This window comes from Strongylocentrotus purpuratus, unplaced genomic scaffold, assembly GCF_000002235.5.
Source record: "Strongylocentrotus purpuratus isolate Spur 01 unplaced genomic scaffold, Spur_5.0 spur5_scaffold_3, whole genome shotgun sequence".
NCBI classification, from domain to species: domain Eukaryota; kingdom Metazoa; phylum Echinodermata; class Echinoidea; order Camarodonta; family Strongylocentrotidae; genus Strongylocentrotus; species Strongylocentrotus purpuratus.
In genome coordinates this window covers 4,438,848-4,449,761 of record NW_022145609.1, presented here as the reverse complement: position 1 = coordinate 4,449,761, position 10,914 = coordinate 4,438,848, and the positions used below count along the sequence as shown (strand labels likewise).

The 10,914-nt window shown below is 41.9% G+C and overlaps 1 protein-coding gene and 1 long non-coding RNA gene across 2 annotated transcripts; both read right to left on the bottom strand.

The window, feature by feature from the left end:
* Positions 1–2,548: 2,548 nt before the first annotated feature.
* On the bottom strand, positions 2,549–3,678 carry LOC115928692. The gene is made up of 2 exons (XR_004066181.1): positions 3,547–3,678; positions 2,549–2,617 (listed from the first exon to the last, which is right to left on the bottom strand). It is a non-coding gene; the product is annotated as an uncharacterized LOC115928692 (long non-coding RNA).
* A 495-nt stretch (positions 3,679–4,173) lies between these two features.
* Positions 4,174–10,605, bottom strand: LOC100889718. Its single transcript, XM_030996640.1, has 2 exons — positions 10,474–10,605; positions 4,174–9,544 (listed from the first exon to the last, which is right to left on the bottom strand). The coding sequence occupies exon 2, from the start codon at positions 9,388–9,390 to the stop codon at positions 4,174–4,176; it is 5,217 nt and encodes a 1,738-aa protein (XP_030852500.1). The 5' UTR covers positions 9,391–9,544; positions 10,474–10,605.
* Between the last annotated feature and the right edge of the window lie 309 nt (positions 10,606–10,914).

Here is a 10,914-nt window from a genome sequence, read left to right as displayed (position 1 = left end):
GTTACTATAAGAAAGCAGGTTAGAGTTGAATACATGGTAAGGTTGACTGTGAGGACAGCAAACCAAGGTCCTCATCTCATGTTCATTATCTTGGTAGCAAATATACAAGGCTCGTTCCCCTTTAATGGTGGGCTGATTTGATTCTTTGAATTTATTCAATGCATGTCATGCATGGTCTTGGTTGGGCCACTGATGCTGTCAGGCTGAAAGCATACATCAAGGGTTCAGTGACACAAAGATGTAACTCCATATTTTGCCAAAATGAGTATTTGATGTTCAGAAAAATGTGGGCTTTCCGGGAAACACAAAGACCTAACTCCACCTAACACCTCAATGAAGTGAAACATGGACTTAACTCCTTAAGGCCCAAGTGCTCAGTGACACACAAATCACTTTTTCTCAAAATGGTAAAAATGGAGTGACGTCTTTGTGTCACTGACCCCTCGACATGTACCCTTTACTACTGTGAGAATATCAGTGAGGTTCATACAACAGTTTGTTAACTTTAGAATAAGTTTGTTGAAGTATTAGTAGGTAGGGACTGTGCGGATGCATTCGTGGTTACAATACTTTAAGTTAACTCCGAGCTATAAACCATGACAGCACGATAACTACGTGCAGTGGGGTTCTTCGCTCAAAATGAATGCATGTGCTGTGCAGATGCAATTAACTTCCAGGTTACCCTAGCTTGTAGCTTGTAGTTTAAATGAATGCTTTCCCTAGCACATAGTTCAACTTGGAATTCTCATTTTTGGGGGGCCATGCACCCACGTCGCGCTTAGCGGATTGTATTTATAACTTTGAGATTCCGCAAACTGAAAGTTTAATGGGCCCATATGAACATAGCTATTATTCCATGGCCTGTTGGTAGTGAAACATGATATGCATGGTTACAGGTTAATACACATGGAAGATTACTTTATGATACAATACCTTTACAACCTTAGAATAGTTTTGATGAGTTATGATAGGAAAATAATTGGCAGAATCAGCTAGCATTTCATAACATCCACTAACAAAGCAAAGAAGACTGAAAGCCTGAAACCCAGATCCAAGGATTTGGAATGAGGTGCAATGGCTGTGGTTTGAAAATTCATTGGTAGAATATTTCACCTACACTATCAAACGCCTTGAAAGACATGAATTTACATTTGCAACACTTATCCAGGTGATGTACATGTACAATGTAGATCAGGCCTTCTCAACTGGCACTTGTGGCGCTTGCGGTCAGTCGGAGTGGGGCGCGGCTGTTCCAAAAATTTAATAAAAAATAAATGAATAAATTTAAAAAAAGAAAGAAAGAAAAAATTAAAAAACTATATTTTAAAATTTAAAAACTCAGCAAAATCAAAAAGTCGCAGTCGAAGTTGAGCCTAAAGTGTGAGCAAGCCATTTTGTGTTTGATTTTCACTTAATTTTGACATTTTCTGTGTTTATTGCACCAAAATAACTACATATAAATTTACTCCCAGTGTAGATCGTACCCAGAAACTGTACTTATTATTTCACATCAATATGAAATGATGATTTATATATTTTGGAATAAAAGGGTGTTAAAAATACCTCATCTGGGCCTTTAAAAAGCCCTAAAATCCACCTGCTTCAGGGGGCTTTGCCCCCTGGACTTCACCCATTGTCGGCTCGACCTCTACGCTCCCTCGCAACACAGTCACCAAACATACAGGTTGGTACTTCAACCTCAAAACATTTTCGTTTTGGCACTTCTAATAAACTAGTTGAGAAGGCCTTACGTAGATGATTATCAGTAGGGAGTAATTCCTCATCTACAATGTATCAGGTGTTGAGTTTGCTATGTATAATGTACCATTGCCCAGTTCCTATAGATTATGGAGATGTGACAATACTGGCCAAATTTCCAAGGTTACTGGTTCCTAACCATTTTGTACTAAGCAGTGGCATGGTGATAACACCAGCACCAAACACTGAATTTGCCCTGCTCCAGCCTGTTGCTTGAATGATTTCATGGTGACCTCACGCACAGGCTCTATTGTTCGGAACCAATAACCTGGAATATGACGTTAGCACTTCGGTACTCTATGGAGTCCAGTGGTCACGTCTAGCCTACTCTAGAGGTGTTCTGAGGCCATGTTGTTTGGCTGCACTCTGAAAATTTAAAACTTTTCTGAAATAATTCCTCAACAACCTAGCTACCACACAACCAAGCTGGTACGCAACATTTTGCCAAAATTCCCTTCTTAAAGGCCTCAATGCGTCTCACACAAACTTGTGACTCAACGTATACCTGTTGTGCAATCATATACATTTGTTTGGGCCTTTGGTCACTTCTTTCTGACCACTTCTTTCTGGCCAAAGTGGCCTGGACGGCCTTAGCATTGACATTAGAGGTCTGTTAGGGGAAAAATTGCAACCTCCATGCCATCCTTTGCCTCAAAAGGATTGTTGTGCACATTATGAATGAGGAGGGGCCTGCCCCACCCAAATGTAGATCATCTAGTCACAGAAATGGTCCTGCACACTGTGTGGTTCGCTGACCATGATACAAATTGCTAAAGTTCCAAACTCGAAATGGGATTATGACGTCTTTATTTGCTTCCTCAAACGAAGAGTCGAAGACAACACAGAATCAAAATTCAATCTGTAATGAGAATCAGATGCACAGAAAATACAATAAATTAATAAGTATTGCACGAAAAAGTTTCCTTTGTTTTCTTATTTCTGAGTGCCTCTAATACCATGACAACTTAATGAACTTGTACTCATAAATATACACCACTTGTATATTAAATACCCAAACTGTCCTAAACCTGAACCTTGTGATTTGGTACCTATACATAAACATGCATTTGTATTTGCATAATTCATAAAGGCAACTATTTAACATTTGTGACTACAAATGTATACTTTCATAAACATCTTGATAAATGCCTAACGAAAATAAATGCTACGGCTGAAATCCAAAAGCCTATCTCATTATACGTGTTTAAATCACACCTTTCCAAAATATCAACCCAATCTGAAAATCAACATTTGTTCCTAATAATCCACATTACAATTGTGACTAAATTCCTTTATCAGAACTATACTCAATAAGTCTTCACAAACCTACAATACATAACTCTCTGTTTATGTTACAAAGATAACTAAAAACATGAAGACTGCTTCCAATGCAAAGCCCTATGTATAAAGCTTGGCTCTAGCTGTGCGCATAATTAAGTAGGTGAAATTTACACCCTGCACAGTACAAACCACTTGCTTGTAAATTACATTTTCCAGAAATCTACATCAATATTTCAAAGCAAAACTTCCCTTGCTCTGACTAAATAAACACAATGCAGGTCATTATAAATTGACCAAATCTCGCCTAAATTATTTTCTCTTATATCCCTTTACATTTATCCACTTTCACTCTTCGTCAAAACGGCAACAAATTATACAGTAATGTCCCTGGCATAGCATCACACGTATAATATTCACTTTCACACGTGCGATTCAATGATTACTGAAGTTGAACGAATGAAATTCAACTTATAATTTACACATTTTATCTATATATCAGAAACTCACTTCTTTGGCCGGAACTTAGCAATTTACTGCCGAAACACTGGGCTCACTGATGTCACTGTCAAACAGGACAAAAACGGGAAAACTGGGAAAACTGGAGAGCTCATCTCCAGTGACTTGACGCTCGACAGACAACACGAACAAGTGACTAAAATGGCTTCGCTACTTATCGAAGTCGAAAGTAAGGTATCCTTGAAAAACAAATACTCAAAGAAAAGCCATTTCAAATCCTACTATAAAAAACATCGATCATGAATACAACAGATATTGTAAATATTTAAATTGCCAATTCACCTTCTATAAAACACCTAAATGCTTCATTTAGGCTGAAAGAGAATGAATATCTAGCTTTTCAGATATTATAATTAACAAAATGAACCTTTTTTCTTATCTTATGAAACAAAGAATCTGAACTCTAAAAATCTCTTCTAAGATTTTCGACTTGCTGAAAAAACCACAAAATAAATTTCGCTCAGCGAAACATCCTCCCCCCGGATGAGGACTTTTCCTCATATACCTTAGTCTCAATTCAAGACTTAATTATATTAACATAGACAAATACATAGAAAACTTTTACTGAAGTTTTATTCTAGTTTCTGTTCAAGACCTTTTCAGAGTTGTCTATAAATCCTATACGCTCTCATCGTAGCCTTCAGTGGGATAAATAACCGCTATCTTTGTAACTGGTCTGCGATATATGCCCACCGCTGTTTTCAACTGTACGTTCCTAACTCTACCATCAGCACCAGGATACACTTGTATCACCCTGGCAATTGTCCACTTTCCGCGTACCGCGTTTGCTTCTGCGGTCATGACGACGTCCCCCACGCGTACATTACGACGCTCTGTGTTCCACTTCTTGCTAGGCACGAGGAGCGGAAGAACATCTCGAGACCAGCGTCTCCAGAACGAATCTACTATACGCTGTACGAACTCGACGCGATGACGCGGATTCTCTGTCTCCCTAAACGGACCTTGGGGTACGCTTCGCGACGCTCTTCCTAACAACATATCATTAGGACTAACATAACTTCCATCATCTGGATCATTCGGTATCCTACCAACGGGTCGCTGGTTTACTAGGTTTGCTATCTCAACTAAACATGTGTACAGCTCAAAGGGTGTTAAACACTGACTACCTACTGCTTTGTGTAGAGCAAACTTACAACTTTTAACAAGTGCCTCGGCACATCCATTCTGATGTGGAGCTAATGGCGTGGTGAACTGCCATTCAACTCCTATCTCTGCACAAAAATCTCGAAGCTGCACATCATCCCACCCTTTCACCATCTCTCGTAACTCACGCTTGGCACCCACAAACTGAGTACCGTTGTCGCTCATGATGACCTTAGGGTGACCTCTAATCGCGAAAAACCTTCTGAGAACCTGTAGAAACTCTTGCGTTGAACAATCTACTGCTAGCTCAAGGTGAACCGCTCTTGTATTCAAACAAGTAAAAATCACGCCATAGTGCTTCGCTTTCTTGTTTCGACTAACTTTCACATGATATGGGCCGAAGTAATCACACGACGTAAAATGAAACGGCGGCGTGAACGGAGCTACTCTGATGCTTGGTAGGCTGGCCATCTGCTGTATCTCTGCCTGGCATGCTGCTGCTCTGCATACCACGCAGCGGTGCTTTACCGACTTAGCAAGCCGGTGTCCCTTCAGGATCCAGAACCTCTTTCTTGTCCTGGCTGTCGTCGCTGCTACACCATGGTGACCCGATTCATGCATGTACCTAGTGATCAGAAGTGAAATACCATGGTCATATGGGAGTAGAACAGGATGCTTAGCTTCATATGATATGTCCATGTTTCCCACTCTACCACCAACTCTGATCACCCCTTCCTCATCGATGAAAGGAGTGAGCACCTTGAAGTCTCCCTTCTTGAAGTGTGGCTTGATTCTCTCCTGGGCTACCTTTATCCAATACATCTCAGCTCTCTCTAACTCAGTGGTAGTTAGAGTCGTCTTCTCGTCGGGTAGAGACCCCTTATGGATTCTGGACTTCAAGATATTAACGAATCTCATCACGTAGGCTGTCACCCTCAGTAATTTTCTCCATTTAGAGAACTTCTTGCACTCTAGCAATTCACTTGTCTCATGTACTGAGAATACTGCCGGAGACTTCCTCTGCTCACTATCAACAGCCCGCTGATCTGCCTCGGGCTCATCTACTGGCCATTCTGATTCATCAGTGTAGAGAAAGCTAGGGCCATGCTTCCACACTTCAGCCAGCTTGTCAACAGTTACTCCTCTTGACACATCATCAGCGGCATTCATTGTTCCTGGGATGTGCTTCCACTGTGAGGGATCTGTTAAACTCTGAATTTCCCCCACTCTGCTTGACACAAACGCCTTGAAGCTTCTCGCAGGCGACTTGATCCAGTGGAAAACAATCATGCTGTCAACGAAGAAAACCACCTTCTCTATCTCCAGCCTTATCTCCTCGCTGATTGCCTTGTAAAGTCTCGCGGCTACTACTGCTGCTTGAAGTTCGAGACGAGGCATCGTCAAAGTCTTGAGTGGTGCTACCTTTGACTTAGCTGCCACAAACCGCACCTCATACTTATTGTCATCAGTCCGCCATCTAAGGTACGCACATGTACCATATGCACTTTCTGAAGCATCACTGAAAATGCACAGAACTGGCTTGCCTCTTGCATCTTGTGGTGTAAGACATCTCCTCAGTTTGACATTGTTGAGCAAAGTCATCTCCTCAAACAACTTAGTCCACTCAGTTTGCTCTTTCTCTGGTAATGGATCGTCCCATCCTAGACCCATCTGCCATAGCCTCTGTAGACCCATCTTAGCACGTGCGATGATCGGAGCTGCAAAGCCAATGGGATCAAAGACGCGGGCTACCTGGCTTAGAATCTTCCTCTTGGTGAGTTTCAGACGGCTCTCTCCTTCATTGACTGAAGGCATCACTCCTTCACGGAACTTTACTCTGTATGAGAACACATCGTCTTTCTTGTCCCACACGACACCCAACACTTTCTCTTCAGCAAGGGCTTCTAGCAGCTTCATTTCTCCTTCCTTGTTGTCTCCATGCAATGGTTTATTTGATAACCATCCCTTCACTTTAAAGCCACCATTTGAAAGTACCTCATCTATATCGCCGGTGAGCCTCTCTGCTTCAGAAAGCGTCTCCACGGAGTCACAAATATCGTCCATGTACACATTCCTCTTGAGTACATTGGCTGCTTCTGGGTATTTACTCTCCCCCTGCTCAGCAGTCATCTTGAGAGCAATCTGCGCCATTGCTGCTGCCGGTTTATCTCCAAAGGTTACTACCTTCATGATGTATACGTCTGGCCTTCTACTGACATCCATGTTTCTCCAAAGAAACCTGTGCACATGTTGGTCACTCTCTGGTATGAGCACCCTGTGGTACATCTTGGAGATATCTGCACAAATGGCGATGTACTTCTCCCTGAATCTTAACAACACTCCAGGTAGACTGTTCAAGAGGTCAGGCCCTTTCATCCAGTACTCGTTTAAACTATGGCCTTGGAATGATGCTGACGCGTTGAATACTATCCGGATTGGAGTACTCTTTTTCTCAGCTCTCACAACAGCATGATGGGAGATATAATGTACTGGCCCTTCATGGCACTCCATCTCTTGGGGTGAAAGCTTCCTGGCAAACCCCATATCCTCCATTTCCTGGATCTGTTGGTCATAAGCTTTAGCGTGCTCAGGATTCCGGGCAAGCCTCTTCTCGGTGGACTGAAGCACCTTCTCTGCTTGCCACTTATTGTCAGGCAACATCTCGGGATCTCGTTGCCAAGGGTAGGCTATCTGCCACTGCTTTCCAATCTTGTGAGCTGAGGACCTGATCACCTGTTCCTCTATCACCTCTTGTCTAGTGAGTCTGCTCTCTATACACTGGCATCCTTCAGGCCTCACTCCCTCTGTCTCAACTGACCAAAAGTCCGTCAAATCTACAGGTGCTGCTAACTTTACATGCAGTACTGCACTGCTCTGCACTCTGTCACCACGTGTTGCTCCAAAGATAACCCATCCTATCCTTGACTTTCTAGCAATAAAGTTGCCAACTTCCCTGGTTTCACCGCAATGAAACCTTGTGTGGTCAACTCCTATCAAAATGTCCACAGGTCCACTACTTCTATGTAGATCCTTCCGTTTTATGCGAAACTTCCTTGCTAGATCGTCCAAGTTGATAGCCTGTACATGCTCGCTAATGCACGGAATTCCTATGGCTGACACAGTAAAAGGCTTGCCACCTTCACCTTTCTCTCTAACTAGCACTTTGTAGATGTTAGTGTGCAGAAGCTCCTGCTCATCTCCAATCTTGCAAATGGTAATGGTTGTAGGTGTGCCCTCTAACTGCAGCTCTGTTGCTAACTCCTGCCGGATAAGGCTTATCTGGGCACCAGAGTCTAGCAACACGTTTCCCTCCTTCATATCACCATTGCATCCTAAGACCTCTGCCAAAACAATGGGTAGAAGAGACTCCTTAGCTACAACTGTAGCGACTCCCACTTGGCCTCGTTGGGTTTGCTCCAAACTATCATCTTGCCTCGGTACCCACTCCAGGTGCAGCAATGGATGGTGATAGAATTTACACCTTTGGCCTTGTCTCATCTCTGGACACTGTCTGCGTCTATTGCATGTTGCCATCAAATGCCCCCTCTCTGCTTGCTTAAGGCAGCTAAAACAAGCCCGATTCTCCTTGGCAATCTGCAATCTTTCTGATGCTGGTTTGGAGATAAACCTCTTGCACTGGTCTATCCAGTGGTCTGATGAGTGGCAGATCCAACACCTGTCTTTGGCACTAGGTGTTTGAACCCACTTCCGCTCCTTATCTGGCTTCGTGTCTTTCTGCGCACAGAAACCAACAGCTCCTTTGCGGGATTCACTACGTAGCGGGGCTGAGGCACGCATCCTGGCCTTCATCTCGTTGGCCATCCACTCCAGGAGCATGTGTAGTGATGCTGGATCTTCATCCTTCTCCTGGCATCTGAACCATACCTTGCGGTCTCCTTGGCTCAACTTCCTCTCAATAGAGGCCAACATGTGATTGTTGTCCATGTCATGCTGCCTTCCCACACTTACAAGGATGTTGTAACTTCTCCTCACCAGATGCACTAATTCGCAGAAGCGGCTATCTTCATTCTCCTTTAGTGCTCGGAACTTACTGATGTCATCTATGATAGCATCAGCTACGAATCTGGGATCTCCATAAATTAACTCTAACTGCTCCCATGCAGCATTATAATCAGTTCCAATACCCCGGATAAGGTCGAGGGGCTTACCCTGCAGGCAGCTACGTAGGATGGTGATACCATCCCTACTACTATATCGGCTTTCTACCAGATGTTTGAAATCGTCTCGGAAAACGAAAAACTCCCGGACATCTCCGCTGAACTTGGGCAGATGCGGCTTCTCAATCCTCAAGCTGTATGGAGCGGATGCTACTTCAGGAGAGGAGGACTGACCAGACCCAGACTGGACTGCATCTGCAGGACTCTCAGTAGAAGGCGCTGCTTCCACTTTCTCTGGTTCTCCTCTCTCCTTTAACTCGTCAAGATACTTTGAAGCGTTTACTTGCCAGTTTATGAAAGATGTGTCGCAGACCTCCATCCACTTCTCTTCCTTCTCGAACTGATCATCATCGAGGATCAACTCCGAATAACTTTCGTGCTTCTCTTGCAGCTCTTCATACACGATCTTGAGATGATGGAATCTCTCCTCAACAGCTTCCATGCTTGCTTTCTTTGAAATGAGCTGCTCTACTGCATTTCCACATCTTGTCAATTTAGCCTTGGCACCTCGCCGCTTCAACTTCAGCTGTGCTGTTGCTTCTGATTCTGGCATCTTGCTAGAACTGGTGATAGCTCTAGAAATTGAATGCTATGGTTCGCTGACCATGATACAAATTGCTAAAGTTCCAAACTCGAAATGGGATTATGACGTCTTTATTTGCTTCCTCAAACGAAGAGTCGAAGACAACACAGAATCAAAATTCAATCTGTAATGAGAATCAGATGCACAGAAAATACAATAAATTAATAAGTATTGCACGAAAAAGTTTCCTTTGTTTTCTTATTTCTGAGTGCCTCTAATACCATGACAACTTAATGAACTTGTACTCATAAATATACACCACTTGTATATTAAATACCCAAACTGTCCTAAACCTGAACCTTGTGATTTGGTACCTATACATAAACATGCATTTGTATTTGCATAATTCATAAAGGCAACTATTTAACATTTGTGACTACAAATGTATACTTTCATAAACATCTTGATAAATGCCTAACGAAAATAAATGCTACGGCTGAAATCCAAAAGCCTATCTCATTATACGTGTTTAAATCACACCTTTCCAAAATATCAACCCAATCTGAAAATCAACATTTGTTCCTAATAATCCACATTACAATTGTGACTAAATTCCTTTATCAGAACTATACTCAATAAGTCTTCACAAACCTACAATACATAACTCTCTGTTTATGTTACAAAGATAACTAAAAACATGAAGACTGCTTCCAATGCAAAGCCCTATGTATAAAGCTTGGCTCTAGCTGTGCGCATAATTAAGTAGGTGAAATTTACACCCTGCACAGTACAAACCACTTGCTTGTAAATTACATTTTCCAGAAATCTACATCAATATTTCAAAGCAAAACTTCCCTTGCTCTGACTAAATAAACACAATGCAGGTCATTATAAATTGACCAAATCTCGCCTAAATTATTTTCTCTTATATCCCTTTACATTTATCCACTTTCACTCTTCGTCAAAACGGCAACAAATTATACAGTAATGTCCCTGGCATAGCATCACACGTATAATATTCACTTTCACACGTGCGATTCAATGATTACTGAAGTTGAACGAATGAAATTCAACTTATAATTTACACATTTTATCTATATATCAGAAACTCACTTCTTTGGCCGGAACTTAGCAATTTACTGCCGAAACACTGGGCTCACTGATGTCACTGTCAAACAGGACAAAAACGGGAAAACTGGGAAAACTGGAGAGCTCATCTCCAGTGACTTGACGCTCGACAGACAACACGAACAAGTGACTAAAATGGCTTCGCTACTTATCGAAGTCGAAAGTAAGGTATCCTTGAAAAACAAATACTCAAAGAAAAGCCATTTCAAATCCTACTATAAAAAACATCGATCATGAATACAACAGATATTGTAAATATTTAAATTGCCAATTCACCTTCTATAAAACACCTAAATGCTTCATTTAGGCTGAAAGAGAATAAATATCTAGCTTTTCAGATATTATAATTAACAAAATGAACCTTTTTTCTTATCTTATGAAACAAAGAATCTGAACTCTAAAAATCTCTTCTAAGATTTTCGACTT